The sequence below is a fragment of the Podarcis raffonei genome, chromosome 1, assembly GCF_027172205.1.
Source record: "Podarcis raffonei isolate rPodRaf1 chromosome 1, rPodRaf1.pri, whole genome shotgun sequence".
In the NCBI taxonomy this organism is placed as follows: domain Eukaryota; kingdom Metazoa; phylum Chordata; class Lepidosauria; order Squamata; family Lacertidae; genus Podarcis; species Podarcis raffonei.
Window position 1 is genome coordinate 128,397,679 of NC_070602.1, and position 17,618 is coordinate 128,415,296.

Consider the following 17,618-nt stretch of genomic DNA (forward strand, 5'->3'; position numbering starts at 1 on the left):
ACTATAGACAGCGACTCTACCTTTTAATATATCTATTAACTCCTGTCAGGTGACCTTCACAGATACAGCCTGTCCTCCTTCATACAAATATAAGAGAAATAAAAATTGAGGGGCGCAATCCTGCCAGAGTTTAGCACATGCTTATCTCCCCCATTGAAATCAATGGGACCGAAATAAAGCGGCTACATTTGGCCGGTTCAGGCCCCTTTCTTTAATGACAGTAGCAGCAATCTGGTCTGCAAAATGACCCTGTACATTACTCTCTGCGTTTCTCTTGAAATTAGGGGGGAAGGGGAGGGAAGTTTGTATGTGGAATATGCCGGAAAGACACAGGAATCCTCTATGAAAATGGACTTTTTAATGGTGCTGCATCCAAACTGCTGGAAAGGCAGTGTTTTTCAAACTTTCTACCACCAGGGAAACTTCCACATCAGCTTCTGCCGAGATAGATACCCCGTGAGCATCAGCCACAGAACTCCTGCACTGAATCTCAAAGCCTGTTTTTTAAAGCATGCAGACAGTTCGCAAGAGATGCTGGCTTTGGGTTGGTTGCCTTGCTTGAACTGTGTGCATGTGCTCTAGGACAAAACCCAAGGCTTTGTTGCGGTGCAGTTTAGGAAAGATTTGCAGCAGTAGACCAAGTTGTTTTTTGGGGATGTGTGTCTACCGGTGTTACTGATGTATAAAAATAACTCCTGCAAAGTTTCCAGGGAATCCCGGCGGTTCCCTAGGGCACGGTATGAAAAAGCACAGTTTTAAGGCCCAGGGTCTGCCACAGAATTAAATGCACTGGGAACATTTGAGTTCAAGGAAACCCAACTCTGTTCTGGATTGTGGCGTTGGCACGTCCCAGAGAATACCGTATTTTTTGCTCTATAAGACTCACTTTTTCCCTCCTAAAAAGTAAGGGGAAATGTGTGTGTGTGTTATGGAGCGAATGCAGGCTGCACAGCTATCCCAGAAGCCAGAACAGCAAGAGGGATTGCTGCTTTCGCTGCGCAGCGATCCCTCTTGCTGTTCTGGCTTCTGGGATTCAGAATATTTTTTTTCTTGTTTTCCTCCTCCAAAAACTAGGTGCGTCTTATAGAGCGAAAAATATGGCAAGTGCTTTGCTCATCCACTTGTATACTGAAGTAAAGAAGCATCGCACGTGCCAAAAGCTCTGTTCATTCTGCAAGATAAGCATACGTGTCAAAGCTGCTCTGAGGGCATTTCACATGTTATGCAGCAAGCAAATCCTGTTCGCTATCTGTTCACACATGACAGGGTGCACACCAAAGAAGCGAAACATGTGAACTGGGCCTCAATGCTTGCTGACATTATGTACCTAGGAGACTGCATCTCAACAGCTGTGCCGGCACAACGTCACAAAACATGCTATTGCGTCAGCATCCCAGCAACGTTATCTCGGCATGCGTGTTTACTGTTGGGTGTCAACCCACAGCAGATTTCTGAAATTTCTGCTGCAGATCCTCACCCACTGAGTCTGGAGATCGTTCCTACATAGCAGCCACTTGGATTTCTCCTAAAACAGTCACTTGAAGATGGCTGAAACAAAAGCTGAAACAAAAGGCATTGGAGATCAAAACTTAGCATTTGTAAACTTCTCTTTTACTGGTCTGTGACACACCTCAGGCGTGACAGCATTAGAAATATATTGGACCAATTGAAAGGACAAAACTCTACCCAGTAGAGTTCCAAGGACGACGATGATGATGATGATCGTGAGGATGAAAAGGAAGAGGAACAGGGGAAAGAGGGGGTGCCTCCCTTGTATTTTGATACATCACACACCTCTAAGTAAAGGGGAAAATATTTGTCTAAGGCACTTGATTAAAAAAAGATACACACACGTACGAACACAAAACCCTTCAAAAACAAACAATTTGCCTTGCAAATCACTAGGGAGCAAGTTGCACTGTTCTGAAGGGATAGGAAGGTGGCAGCAGATTGGTCCAGACCTTTTTTTCTGTTTCCCCGACAACCGCACTGGAATATCAGACGAGACTCGATACCCTGCAAAGGATCGTAATGGTTGCTTCCCACCCAAAGGCCTAACTCTGCAAAGAAGCGATGCCTCGGCTGGGCATAAAGCACCAGGGCCATGCCAGCTGTGCATGTGCTCAAAACAGCGCCACTCAGAGGCGGGGGGATCTGTCGCTGTTGGGATGTTGTTGGACTACAACTCCCTTTATCGCTGACAAATGGCCAGACGTCTTTGCAGAATGAAGCCCTTAGTCCTAGCAAATGAAGAAACTTAAATGATGCCTGTTAAGAGGAAGGAGGTATCCGCAACCACTCTCCATCGGGGCTGTGTTCCTCCCCCCTCCCTTAAACTCCACTCCTCCCCCCTCCCCCACAAGAGTGGTCACAGCATTAACAAAAATATATATAGCAGCCTGTCCTCCTCTCAAAGCATATAAAAAGCCATCTCCTGAGTTCCCGGGCATCTTATAATTGTGTCTTTTGTTTGCTGCGATTTTCTTATAATAAAAGGAATGGGATTATAAAGGGAAGTGCAGGTGGGGGGGGGGGAGGACAGAAAGAAAAGTAAAAGACAGCCCTTATGATGAAGGCCTCTGCTGTTTCAATCCATGATCTGGATTTAATAAATGGCTCTTATTCGCAAATCACTTTAAGGCTCTTCAGCCTCTCTTGAGGAGGCGCCTCTGTCAAATTTCGCACCTCAGGCTGCCTTTCTCTTTTGCTTTGTAATCTGGGAAGAAAGCACCGCTGCTCCCATTGACCCGCAAGCCTAATTCCTGATCAGAAAAAGGTAAAGGCAACAACATACTTTCTTTTTTTGGGGGGGGGGAGCGGGGTGGTGTGTCTATAAACTGCAGCTTGCTGGGCTCGTCTTACCGACAGGAAAGAACAAATCCCTTAAAATCAAGGAGCCTTTCTGAATGGCGATAAGCTGAATTGGGATGGGTGGGTGGGAGATAGGCTCGCATGTGTGGTTGTGTGTAATTTGTAAAGATTAGCCTGGCCACTGAAAGAGGAACCGGGTGTGGGGTGTGGGGAGAGGGGAGGGCGGGGAGAAACTCTCTGGAGTTTTCTCAACTAGGGAAAAGAAGTGGGAAATAACGTTCAACATTCTGTTTCTCACTTCCTAAATGCTAACCAAACGTTTGGACTCTTCTGGATTTGATTCACTTGAATAAGACATAACAACAATAAGCATGGCAGCTCCTTTGCCCGCCCCAACCTGGTTCTTATCGTGAGAACAATAAGCCGTAGAGTTCTCTCCGACGGTCATCCTTCCCCCTGGAAAAAAGAAAGTTTACACCGTCCTCGTTTCCTCCTCCTTTTGTGAAACGGCAGGGCTGTCCGTGACTCCTCCCCACTTGCGTATACCAGCTCCGGCTTCGTGTAAGATTATGGCATTCAGCTCCCATATAAAAAGTAATCTTCACCAGCCACTTTTGCTGGAATGAAATGTCAAATGCGATTCTGGTGCAATCAGTCATGCCTCAGAGCAGCACTTTTGGTGGTTCATTTTGACCTTGTGCTTGATGCCGTCATAAAGCTCAAAGTTGTAGTTCTCCAATGTGGTGGAGCTCCGAGAGGACAGGCCGGCGTAGGAACACGTGCAGTACAGGAGTAACCCCGCGCAAATTGCCCCCAGGAGCACACCGAGGGAACTCATGGCTATGATGGTGACCAGAATGGGGTCCAGTGTGTACAGCCAGCTCTTCTCTTTGCCCATCTTTGGGGTGAGCGGAGAGTTTGTTGAAAACAGCGTGTTGTTGTTCTTCTCCAGGCCTAAGTAGTCTGAAACATAATTGAAGCAGGCGATTAGAAAAGGAGTTATCTTCCTTTATTCTTTGATAACTCCAACCAGTGCAGTTAGGGAAAATGTACAAAACTAGTTCAAATATATGTTGGAAGTGTAAGGAAAAGGAAGGGACATTTTATCATATATGGTGGGATTGTAATGTAATTTTAAAAAATTGGGAAATGATATGCAACGAATTGAAGAAAATGTTCCATTTAACATTTGTTAAAAAACCTGAAGCATTTTTGTTAGGGATTGTAGGGAAAGATCTGCCAAAAAAGCTGAAAAACATCTTCATGTATGCAACAACGGCCGCAAGAGTTCTGGTAGCACAAGAATGGAAGAGTGAAGAAACCCCAACTAAAGAATCATGGCTAGAAAAATTGATGGACTATGCAGAACTGGCAAAACTGACGTACAAGCTATAGGACAAGGATAACTGTGACTTTAAAGATGAATGGGAACCCTTTACAAAGTATTTGAAGACACAACAAAGCGAACTGGACTCCTTGGCTGGTTTTGAATAAACATTCACAAACTTTTTATTGATAATAATCAGCTAAATAGTTTGAGGATTTATACAACTGTGTAACATGCAGAAAACAGCATTTTTAGAGAAACCAAAGACTGGAATTGAGGGAAGTCGGGGGTGGGTTTTGTGTGGGAGGGGGGAGGGAGGAAAAATGGGGGGAATAAGGATGATATGTTTCTGGATAATATGTTTTGTTTTAATTTTGAATAAAAAAGTTATTTAAAAAAAAGAAAAAGAAAAGGAGTTATCTTTGTGCCCCATATGCTAGCTCACGGGCAACGTGGTCCTCACAAGGGCTGGGCGATATATCGTCCCAAACTGGTTTGAAGTCCATGATGGACTTTGCAGAACTGGCCAGATTGACCTTCAGGGTTCGAGATCAGGGCGATCAAGAATTTCAAAGGGATTGGAGTAAATTTATTGTATATTTGAATAATAATTGCAAAAATTTGAAAACCCTAGCAGGATTGAAATAAATCCTACAATGCGGACAATGGAAGTTAAAGAGCTAAATTGCAAGACAGGACTTGAAAGCAGAAAACCTGCTGAAGGGATGTCATATGCTTGGCAGAGCAGAAAGTTTGTTTGTTTGTTATTGTATTGTCGAAAATATTGTTTAAAGAGGAAAATATATATTTTTAAAAAATTTAAAAAATGAAGTCCATCTCGTGATATCAGTTTCATAATTTTTGACCTGGCAATATATTGTGAATCATGATATGTGTGTGTGTGCTGTGCGGAAAACCACAATGTGAGGAAAACCGTGAAGCCAACCGGTGCCTCTACCTAGTTCCATCCTTATTTCAGACATCATGATATATCAGCTGGTGATATATATCACGATGTTGAAAACCAGATATCGCCCAGCCTTAGTCCTCACATGATCACTTTAGGCGATGGGCTCGTGTGGTGCGAACCACCATCTCTGTGTGGAAAATATATATATATCTCCCTGCCCCAACTCTTGCTTCCAATTTGTACAGTCTGTGGAGGTCTGGCTCTGGTAGGGGCAGCGTCACCCACACCTCCAAATTATCTCTCTCTACGATTTCCCCAGCCCATGTTTTCCTCTCTGCTTTTTTCAAAGAAATCCTGCGCAGTTCTGGCTCAGTGCGATGAAAAGAGTGCAAGATAGCATTCCCCCCACAACGAATCAAAACTGTAGCTGTTGGTTGCCAAATTTCTATGCCTAATTTGTCCCCACTTTATGCTCCAGCTGATTTCTGTTCCTCTTGATGTATTACATCTGAAGGATGTTAATTCTGACGTGCTCACAAAAATAATAATGGGAGGGGGAGAATTCAGAAGAGTTCAAGTAACGGTTTTTGAAGTAACTTTTTCTCACACAGTGGCAGCCAGTTTGTTTACTGCACTCCAATGTATTAAGGCCCTGAGGAGAATGCACCCTCAATATTAACTATCAAGGTAAAAGGTAAAGGTAAAGGACGCCTGGATGGTTAAGTCCTATCAAAGGCGACTATGGGGTTGTGGCGCTCATCTCGCTTTCAGGCTGAGGGAGCCGGCGTTTGTCCACAGACAGCTTTCCGGGTCATGTGGCCAGCAGGACTAAACTGCTTCTGACGCAACGGGACACCGTGATGGAAGCCAGAGCGCACGGAAACACTGTTTACTTTCCTACCACAGTGGTACCTATTTATCTACTTGCACTGGCGTGCTTTCGAACTGCTAGGTTGGCAGGAGCTGGAACAGAGCAACAGGAGCTCACTCCGTCGTGGGGATTTGAACCGCTGACCTTCTGAACGGCAAGCCCAAGAGGCTCAGGGGTTTAGACCACAGTATCACCTGCGTCCCTTGTAACTATCTATACTCCATGTTGTCCTAGAATCTAGATAACTGCACCTGCCATTATCCAACAGGATGGAGGAAGTTTCTCCACCTGTGAAAAAAACCTTCCTTTCTGAAGTTTCTCTTCTTCTTGACCAGGCATAGGCAAACTCTGGCCCTCCATATGTTTGGGACTACAATTCCCATCATCCCTGACCACTGGTCCTGTTAGCTAGGGGTGATGAGAATTGTAGTCCCAAACCTCTGGAGGGCCGGAGTTTGCCTATGCCTGTTCTTGACTGTTGGGATTCTCTGAGGGCTAGGTTGTCATACGCAACTTACTTCAGTATATAGTCCCCGCCATTAAAAAGATAAGTACCCCAGTATTTGCTGGAAAAGTCTTTTGCCTGGGATAACTGCCAGTGTCAACAACAGTGAGCTAGATGGACCATTGCGATGACTTGGTATGCAACAGCTTGCTATGTTCCTATGATGTACAGATTTACGAAGTCAAAACATGCTTCGGCCAACCGGGGCGGTAGTTATCAAAATTTGGCATGTTCCAGTGGTCCTTAGAGCAGTGATATGGGTGGTCAGACCAAATCAGATTGTTTTGTGATTCGAGGACCCGTCCCCCGCTTGGGAATAATAAAAAACACGTGGACACGGCATATAAGGTTAATGGGCTAGGAAAAGGCCACAACTTGAGAAGGTATTGGCTTAGGCATTGGACAAGAGCAATTTGACTCTACCCACTCAGGATGAGGAGTGAGTCTAACGAGGGGTTAACCACCGGGGGTCGTGCCACGGCCCCCCGCCACACAGGGCATCGGACAGGATCCACGACTGCCGGATTCCTTTAACGGAATACCCACCTTGCCCTTCCATACACCAACAACACATTCCAGTGCCTAACCACCAGATACCAAGAAAGTTGTGACGATTGCTATGAGGTAGGCGGAAAAAACCACGAGGCCGGTGCCAATTTGCCAATTGAAAAAAACTCCTACCGGGCCCCCCTACCAACCATGGGTCCATAGCAAGTTCAAGCGAGAAACTATGCACTAAAAAGAGTGGTGGGTGGGTGACTTGCAGAAATCGGCAGGGCAATGGAGGGGAGAGCTGGCGCGGCCGCATTTGAACGGCTAGACCACGCCCCCCGCGGTGTCTCCCGATTGGGTGACCGGCTGGGAGGCGTGCCGCGCCAGCGATGATGACTGGGCAGGGGGCAGAACGCCCCCTGTGTGACGCGGGAGCCGGCTCCCGCTCACAACACCTCCCCTCCAGAAGGAGCAGAGGCTTTTCCCAGGCAACTAGTTTAGGTCCCTATCTAAAGCTGCACAGATCGTGATTGACTATCCAGTGGGAAATTCCAATAGCCATCTATCACTAGTTGGCTCTATATTGGAAGGTATTTCGCGAGAGGCAGGCGAAGACAACACCACGCTCCTCCTCCTCCTCCTCAGCCGGCTTTGCTTTGCGTTTCAAGTGTATGTTTGTAATGTATCAATTGCATTTTATAAATGCTGTGATCCGCTCTGGGAACTTCCATCAGAAAGCAGGGTATTAATCTGCTAAGTAAATAAATACGTCGAGTGTGACCTGACTCTCCATTTAAACAACTGGCCACTCCACAGAATGAAAAATGGTGAACTGGGTACAGAAAGCAAAAAAGAAAAGAAAAAAGAAAAGCTCAAATATTTCTAAACATGAAATGAAGCCTCGTAACATTTGAAGATTTTCACTACAGCTCAATCCTCTTTAATGGTGTGACCTTTAATTTAAATGACCTTTGCTCAAGCCCACAAGTCTTACCCTCCCAGACATCCCGGGAATTACTTCCAGACTGAAATGCCTTCTGACATTATTTTCATATACTCCACATGTACTGTTCATACTTTTAAAGCAGCGGCAGGGGATCTCTGGCCTGTGGGCCAATCTGAGAATAATAATAATAATAATAATAATAATAATAATAATAATAATAATAATATATTATTTCTGTCCCGCCCATCTGGCTGGGTTTCCCCAGCCACTCTGGGCGGCTCCCAACAGAGTATTAAAAACACGACAAAACATTAAAAACTTCCCTAAACAGGGCTGCCTTCAGATGTCTTCTAAAAGTCAGATATAGTGGTGTCTTGGTTTACGAACTTAATCCGTTCTGGAAGTCCGGAAGAAAGCATTCTTAAACCAAGGCGTGCTTTCCCATAGCAGCGGGGGACTCAATTTACAAATGGAACACACTCATGTTCTGCTTCCAAGGCAAAGTTCACAGACCAAAACACCTACTTCTGGGTTTGCAGCGTTCTTAATTCATAAACTAAGCTGTTCTTAAACCAAGGTACCACTGTAGTTGTTTATTTCCTTGACATCTGATGGGAGGGCTTTCCACAGGGTGGGTGCCACCACCAAGAAGGCCCTCTGTCTGGTTCCCTGTAAGCTCACATCTTGCAGTGAGGGAACTGCCAGAAGGCCCTCAGAGCTCGACCTCAGAGTCTGGGCTGAACGATGGGGGTGGAGATGCTCCTTCAGGTATTCTGGCCCGAGGCACCAACACTTTTAATTGCGCTCAGAAATGTACTGGGATGCTGGGAGGGGTGGTCTGCAAGGCTATTTCCCCCAAACCACGCCCAACTGCCCATTCCCTGATGGCACCCATTAGGGTGGGGTTGAATCCTGTTGATTATTCAGCTTAAAGAGTGGGGGGGTTTTGGCCAATGAATTCATTCCAAAGCCTACCTATTCATTCCACTGGGCAGTCAGCTACCTTTGGGAAGTGTCAGGGAACTGCCATCGGTTCAGGAGGGAGAGAGGAAAAGCCAGATGGATTACAGAGAGCCCCCAAAGATCATAGAAAGCAGCTCCTCCTCGGCGGGGAAGAGTAACCACGCCTCCAGTGGAGAGGAGCTGCAGGGCTCGGAGGAGGTGAGGCGTTGCCAGGACACCTTGCCTGGGCAAAGCGGGGAGGGGAGAGGTCCTCCGTTACCCACGCCCTCCTTGCGCAGTAAGGTTTCGTGCCGAGAGGGGAGGCGCAGACTGGGTGTCAAGAAATTACTTTGCTGGGGAAAGTTTAAGCCCCGCCCACTCACGGATTCTGCCAGTGAATGAGTCAGCCATGGGAGAGTGGCGCTCTGGACAGATAAAGTTTATTTTGCACCAAAAGCAAGGCTTCACAGCCGAGCAGGGAAGTATTTGCCTGCTTGCTCTCGAGCAACCCCTTGGAAACTTAACAGGAAGCCTAGAAGCAGGGCTTGAAAGAGCCTTCTCCTGCTATTGTGCTCTAGTATCTGGTGTCCAGAGGCATGTTGGACGTCAATACTATGTAGCCATCATGATTAGTATTCATTGGTTCCAACTTGTGGCTGAGCAACTTTGATATAACGTATTTAACCCAGAACTTGAGATTCCACTGTATCTCTGAGATACAGTGGTGCCTTGGTTCTCAAACGCCTTGGTTCCCAAATGCCAAAAACCCAGAAGTAAGTGTTTCGGTTTTCAAAGGTTTTCCGGGGCACCTGCACCAATCAGAAGCTGCGCCTTGGTTTTCGAACATTTCAGAAGTCAAATGGATTTCTGGAATGGATTAAGTTTGGCGCTTTTGTTTTTGCTATTTATTTTGTGTTTTGGTTTTTGAGGCTTTTTTGGTTAATTTGTTTTTGTGACTGTGTGGAACCCAGTTCGGCACAGTACTGATTGATTGATTGATTGATTGATTGTGTGACTGTGGAAATGGATCATCAGTGCAGGTAAGAATTTTTTTTTTTAATCATCTACAATACTGTCTTATTTATTTAAATAGTACAGTACATTGATTATTGCTTTCATTTTATGGATCAATGTTCTCGTGAAATAGTAAAATTCACGTTAAATTGCAGTTTTAGGGGTTGCTTTTAAAAGTCTGGAACAGGCTAATCCGTTTTGCATTACTTTCAATGGGAAAGCGCGCCTTGGTTTTGGGACGCTTTGGTTTTGGAACGGACTTCCGGAACGGATTAAGTTTGAGAACCAAGGTACCACTGTACTTTTCCTGGAGCTGCATAAGGCACATTGCTTTTAAAATACAGTGGTACCTCTGGTTAAGAACCTAATTCATTCTGGAGGTTCGTTCTTAACCTGAAACTGTTCTTAACCTGAAGCACCACTTTAGCTAATGGGGCCTCCCGCTGCCGCCACGCAATTTCTGTTCTCATCCTGAAGCAAAGTTCTTAACCCGAGGTACTATTTCTGGATTAGCGGAGTCTGTAACCTGAAGCGCCTGTAACCTGAAGCGTTATGCAACCCACAATATCTCATACTCACCGTCTTCAGAGTCTTCTCCAAAGTCTTCCCCGTTGATTGAAATGTCATCCTCTAAAGCTGGGAAATCGACTGGAATGAGAAATATTTTGTTGTTACTCTAAAAGTCTGCATCACCAACCAGCAATGACACACTTTTCATAAGATATGCAAGCTCAAGAAAGCATTTTTGTGTGTGTGTGTGGCTATTCATAACCAGGGCCAACTTCCGCTAATATTCATGAGCATACAATGGAAGATATGTATATCATAGGAGCTCTTCTTTCATCTCTACCAAATAATCTGCTTTTAGGGAAAATGAAAGGGAGGGGGGGAGGAGTGGAACTAGATAATTCTGATTGCTGTTGAAACATTGTCAGTAGTGTCTTCATAATGGCTATAATTCATTAGCAACCACTGACACAGGTATTATCTTTGTAACTTTCAACAATGACCATCATTAGTCACCATTAACACAACATCCATTTGGCACACTCTGCATGCCATCATCTGGCGTGCTTCTCAGCAGATGCGACGACCCAAATGACCCGCTTTCAACCTGGGCTTCAAATGAATTCAAAGTGATTTATGGAATGATGTGTGTCATCATCATCACCTAGGTATTAATATAAAAGCCGGACTACACTAAGGAGATGCAGGACCCCACAAATGGGTATCCAGTATTTATGAAAATTATTTCTGTGACCCGAGCCTTTTAGTGTGGGAGATTTTTCTTTAGGTTCTTTGAAACATGTTAAAATATAGGTCCAGAGAGTATTGCGAACGGTGCTAGGTCTCTATCACAATCTGCATTTCATTGTACATCTCCTTGGAAAGTTGTTTTCAAAAGGTATTTTTAAAAAAAGGGGGAGTGAGAACATGTATACAAATCAGAATATATAGTTTCAGCATGTTTTCTTTTCTTTCTTTTATAATAATATTTATTGGTTTAAAATACAGACATAAAAAATCTTCTACAACAGAAACACAGAAGAAAAAGAAAAGAAGGAAAAGTCAAGGTAAAAAGAAAAAACTGTATACAACAGGAAACGGCATCTTCTCGGATAACAATCAAATAAAAGTTTTGGATATAAAACGTCAGCACATTTCAGTTTCAGCACGTTTTCAATGTATGGTTCTTTTGCGGTTAACATGTTCCATATTATGTTTCTGTGTGCATTGTCCCACATTTTCAAAAAGTCTAATTTCACACACGTATGTATGTACAATAGTACCTTGGTTCTCAAACGCCTTGGTTCCCAAACGCCGAAAACCTGGAAATTGAATGTCCGATGCGGCTGTCAGCTATTGTTTCTGGGGTGCCTATTCTAATTAGAAGCTGTGCCTTGGATTTTGAACATTTCAGAAGTCAAACGGACTTCTGGAACGGATTAAGTTTGGCACTTTTGTTTTTGCTATTTATTTTGTGTTTTAGAGGCTTTTTGGGTTAATTTGTTTTTGTGACTGTGTGGAACCCAGTTCGGCACAGTACTGATTGATTGATTGATTGATTGATTGTGACTGTGGAAATGGATAAAAGCCCCCCATCCAAACAATGACTATCATCAGTGAAGGTAAGAGGAAAAAAATTAATGTTAATTTTTATCATCAACAGTACAGTGGTACCTTGGGTTAAGAACTTAATTTGTTCTGGAGGTCCGTTCTTAACCTGAAACTGTTCTTAACCTGAGGTACCACTTTAGCTAATGGGGCCTCCTGCTGCTGCTGCCGCCACCGCACAATTTCTGTTCTCATCCTGAAGCAAAGTTCTTAACCCGAGGTAATATTTCTGGGTTAGCGGAGTCTGTAACCTGAAGCGACTGTAAGTTGAAGTGTCTGTAACCCAAGGTACCACTGTACAGTGAATGCTTGGGTTGTGAACGTGATCTGTGCGGGATGTTCGTTCGCAACCCGCAGCGTCCGCAACCTGCAGTGGCGCGTCTGCGCATGCGCAGGTTGCAATTTGGCGCTTCTGCACATGGCGACCACCGAAACCCGGAAGTAACCCGTTCTGGTACTTTCGGGTTTTGGCAGTCTGCAACCCAAAATAACGCAACCTGAAGCATCTGTAACCTGAGGTATGACTGAACTATCTTATTTATTTTATAATATGGAACATTGATTATGCTTTCATTTTATGGATCAATGGTCTCGTTAGATAGTAAAATTCATGTGAAATTGCTGTTTTAGGGGTTGTTTTCAAAAGTCTGGAACGGATTAATCCATTTTGCACTACTTCCTATGGGAAAGCGTGCCTTGGTTTTGGAACGCTTTGGTTTTGGAATGGACTTTCGGAACGGATTAAGTTTGAGAACCAAGGTACCACTGTATACCACTTGTTCTCTTGGCACTTGATGGCTTACAGCTAAGGGCAGTAGTTCTAGCTGTTTCGACGCAGAATGGCCTGGCTCACGTAGAAAGAGAAAGGTAAGGCAGTTTCATTTTTAACAGTGCAAGGGATTCGGGGTGAGAGATGACTAATGTTTGACTTCCTGCAGCTGCTTAAGTGTTGGATTGGAAGGGAAAGTGCTCAAGAGGAAGTAGCCTTGGGGGACATTTGCCAGAAGCCAGGGGAAGTCTCTGCATTCCTTCCCAGATCTCCTTTCACTGTTTTCAAAGCATTCCCCTCTCTTGCAACACGACTGGCGTAGATCCATTTGAAAGCATAAGCAACTGAGACCACCATATCTAGCTTGGTCCTAAATGTGAGGACTGTCTGCAGAGAAGAATCTATCTGTGATGTCTAATTTGTGACGGCTTTCGCACATGCAGGAACCTGGTACGCAGGCTAAGACCCTACCTGCCCGCGGACTGTCTCGCCAGAGTGGTGCATGCTCTAGTTATCTCCCGCTTGGACTACTGCAACACGCTCTACGTGGGGCTACCTTTGAAGGTGACCCGGAAACTGCAATTAATCCAGAACGCGGCAGCTAGACTGGTGACTGGAAGTGGCCGCCAGGACCACATAACACTGGTTCTGAGAGATCTGCATTGGCTCCCAGTACGTTTCCGAGAACGATTCAAAGTGTTGGTGCTGACCTTTAAAGCCCTAAACGGCCTCGGTCCTGTATACCTGAAGGAGCGTCTCCACCCCCATCGTTCAGCCCGGACACTGAGATCCAGCGCCGAGGGCCTTCTGCCGGTTCCCTCATTGCGAGAAGTAAGGTTACAGGGAACCAGACAGAGGGCCTTCTCAGTAGTGGCGCCCACCCTGTGGAACACCCTCCCTTCAGATGTGAAGGAAATAAGCAGCTATCCTATCTTTAAAAGACATCTGAAGGCAGCCCTGTTCAGGGATGTTTTTAATATTTAACGCTGTATTGTTCTTAACACTTGATTGGGAGCTGCCCAGAGTGGCTGGGGAAACTCAGCCAGATGGGCGGGGTATAAATAATAAATTATTATTATTATTATTAACTGAAGCCGTCAGGTGATGAATTTGGATGTGTCAACAGAGCCAAAGATGACTCCATCTCACGTTGCTGAACCTCAAATGTCTCCAAGAGTGAAGACAAAGAGCAGAACCGCTGAATTTTTTTTTGCCCTATGCTCTCTTAGGCTAAGCAACACGAATGGAGCCACTCCTACCATTCTAGGAAAAAATGTATTCTGCTGTTCGGTGTCTCTCACACAAGTCGAAACACAAACAAAAAACAAACAATCAGCCGACAATTTGTAAGGCCAATGAAGTGAAACCATGAATATGTGCCTGACAAGCATTGCACAAACAATTTGCCTCGCAAGCAATGTGGTGATATAACATTTAGGAATTACAAGCAATTATTAAAACTACAGATGTACTTGCCACAAGGAAAACTAGACATGAATTGCTGTGCAGAAATACGTAAGAGGCTCTGCCGCCGGAAGAGGCACCAGCTAAGTATGTCTCTGGAAAAGGAACGGTTCCAGCGGCTGGAGCAAATAGAACGGATACAGCAGCTCTGTAGCAGCCGGGCTTTCAAGGATGCAGCCAGTGCCAGCCAAAAGCATCATGCTACCTGAAGCACAGCCCAAACGCTTGGCCAATGCTTTCCTAAGTCTTGCTGCTGTATTTAGTCACCAATTCCTCCCCCTTGCCACTCGTGGGGTATCCCAAAACAGATTATTTCACCCTGCTGCATGGCCAGCACCAGTAACATCACAACTCGTCTCCAGGCAACGGCCCTCCAGGCTAGGGCAGCTGCTACTTTTGTACTGCTCTGCTTGAAAGACCTACATACTGGTCTTGAAAGACCTACATTGGCTCCCAATACGTTTCCGAGCACAATTCAAAGTGTTGGTGCTGACCTTTAAAGCCCTAAATGGACTCAGTCCAGTATATCTGAAGGAGCGTCTCCACCCCCATCGTTCTACCCGGACACTGAGGTCCAGCACCGAGGGCCTTCTGGTGGTTCCCTCACTGCGAGAAGCCAAGTTACAGGGAACCAGGCAGAGGGCCTTCTCGGTAGTGGCACCCGCCCCGTTGAACGCCCTCCCACCAGATGTCAAAGAGAACAACAACTACCAGACTTTTAGAAGACATCTGAAGGCGGCCCTGTTTAGGGAGGCTTTTAATGTTTGATGTAGTACAGTATTTTAATATTTTTTTTTGGAAGCCGCCCAGAGTGGCTGGGGAAGCCCAGCCAGATGGGCCGGGTATAAATTATTATTATTATTATTATTATTATTATTATTATTATTATTATTAGTGCAAATTTCTTGGAATCTACACTCATCTCCTGCAGGAGGAAGTCAGGAAGAGAGTGTCACTTGTAAAAAATGGTCAGTGTCATTTCAGAAGGGGGTGTGTGGATCTGTCTATCTCCAGTCTGTGTCCATTTAGCATGAAGTCTACCTGTCCTGTTTTCACATTAATCATAATTTTTAAAACACCCACAAGAAAACTAGTCTCTAAAATGCATCTTTCGTCACAAAACGCATTTTACACGAGCATTTCATCATTATGTGTGCATTTCTTAATGCACCTTATTCTATAACATGCATTTTATTTTTTTATTTTATTTTTTTATATAAATATTTATTGGCATTTTCAAAAAATAAAGAAAAAACAAAAAAACACACACTTAAAAACACATAAAATTTACATTTCTTACTGTCAATAACCAATTTCCTTGACTTCCCCACACCTCCCCTTCTTGTATTCCAGTTCCAATTTTTAGCTCAGCAAGTTCTTGTCCTCAAACTTTACCTTATTTTCTCTAATTCAATTTAGTTAACCAATTTTAACTTATAAACCTCAATCTTTATACATCAATACTTATTCTTAAAAATCTTTTTCTAAGGTCGGCCCCAATTCCCTTCCCCGAATTCCCCATTTTTATGTTATTGGCAAAACAAAATTAAATGAAACAGAATATAATTGTACACCCTTTGGATTCCCAAAGCCCCACCACCCCCTTTCCCGGTTTCGAACCCCAACAAAAGTCCATCAGTCCATCTGCAGTCAGCCTGGCGACCTCACGTCCGAGGCTCTTAATTCTCTCTCAATTCCTCTCTGCCGGTTTTTTTGATAGTCCTTTATATTGAACTCCAAATCTCGAAGAAGCTCTGTCCCAGTAAGGTCCATGTTTCTTCCAGGCAGGCCTCCATATTTAAAAGTGGAGCCAAAATCTTGTTTCTTACTTCTCTTAAGTCCAAATGTCCCAAAAGCTCCAGTTTCCACTTTAGCCAGGTTTGTATTCCATAAGTCTTCAGATCTCCACATAGGGAGATCTCTCCATTCTCCATTCTTCAATTCAAACCAGATTTTCATCATCCTGATCTTATTTTCCTTTATATCCATCTTAACCGGCCTCTGGCTCTCCTCAATCATCTGTGGCATTATAGCTCCTCCTTCTTTTTCCTTCAAATCATCATGTTCCTCTTTCATCACATTCTCAGATTTCTCAAATTTCTTTTCTTGTTCAGCTGCAAAAAATTTTAATTCAACCTCAAAACTTTCCTGTTCAGCTGCAAAGACTTGAGTCAAGTCCCTCCCAGGCTCAGTAACTTTATTTACTGTTCCATTCAGTATTGTAACATTTGTAGCCAAAACATCACTCTGTTCCTGCAACTTTCCCAAGAGAAAAAAAGTCCTCTCCAGTTCAGCCAGTGTTTTTCCATTTACAGCCATTTTTGTAATGTCCTAAACCCCCTCTAGAGGGATTCTGGTTTCTTAGTGTCTTCCAGTTCCAACCCAAAAGTCAAGTTAGCCTTTTCTTCTTTATTTTTAACAATTTGTTACCAAATTGTAACAAATATAACCAGCAAAGACAACAGAAACAAAGTTCTCCTTTTTTCCCAACTTTGACAGCTAGTTTGACAGCTGTCAAAGTCTTTATGTCTCTTCCGCAGGCTCTCTCACCGATCACTCCCGGGTCTTGGGGGAGGGGTGAATTCCGCTCTCAATGTTAGCTCTTATCCTCCAGCACAATCACTTATATTGCCAAAACTTGGAGTTAATGGCTTTTATCCACAAAAAAGAAAGGTATTCTCTCAACCTTAGTTGTAAAATCCTTGCTTTAAGATGTTTACAAGGCGGGTAGGCAGACTTCCTCTTTACACCTTACCTGGTCGTGCCTAATTCCCAAAAAAATTTCCCTTTTAAGTCCAATTTCTGTATTACTCACGGGTTGTTACTTTTAGTCCAAATGTTCAGAGAAAGAAGTCAGCGCTCTCTGTCCATGGCATGCGGCTTCACTCAGTAGGGGAAGCAGTCAACTCACAGCACCGCACCGCTCTCCATCCCCCGTTCCAGAGCCTTTGAAAAGGCTCCTTCGCGGGTCGGGGGGCGCAAATAGTGCCCGCCGAGTCACCAGGTCCACAGGCTTCAGCGCCTGTGGTTTCTGAGGGTCCCCGCGTCGCCGCCGCGGCAGGACCCGACCCCTACTAAGCCGATTCCCTCCGGAGCTCGGAGGGAATCCGCCATTAGGCGATGGCGCTAACCCGGAAGTCCTATAACATGCATTTCAAATGCCCTTTTTGTATTTTGAGCTGAGAAGCGAAGTGCAAAATTCAGACAGGTGCAAAATTCAAAGGATAATTACATGGATCTGGGAACTGCGGACAAGACTGTTTTGCTTTGGAATTTGGGGAGATCAAATTTTAGCCGTTAAAGTTTTTTGTACCGCTTGCTGCTGCTTCCTCGATAGTGCTTGATGGCACCAACAAAATGGAGAAACATGCCACAATTAGAGACTTTGGGAGAGGGTTCTCACCCGCAAATTATCTGGCTGATTTACAAATACCTAAGTACAGACACTCCTT

The 17,618-nt window shown here is 44.5% G+C and overlaps 1 protein-coding gene across 3 annotated transcripts in view; it reads right to left on the reverse strand.

The window, feature by feature from the left end:
* Positions 1–2,333: 2,333 nt before the first annotated feature.
* NRP2 (neuropilin 2) overlaps positions 2,334–17,618 on the reverse strand; it is a 247,018-nt gene continuing 231,733 nt past the window's right edge. For 2 of the 3 annotated variants that reach the window (XM_053366087.1, XM_053366078.1), the window contains 2 exons: positions 10,398–10,466; positions 2,334–3,774 (listed from right to left, as the gene is read on the reverse strand). In XM_053366087.1, coding sequence (XP_053222062.1) covers positions 3,467–3,774; positions 10,398–10,466 — 377 coding nt within the window. In that variant the 3' untranslated portion in view covers positions 2,334–3,466. The remainder of the gene's footprint in view (positions 3,775–10,397; positions 10,467–17,618) is intronic. The other variant, XM_053366095.1, reaches the window with a different exon arrangement.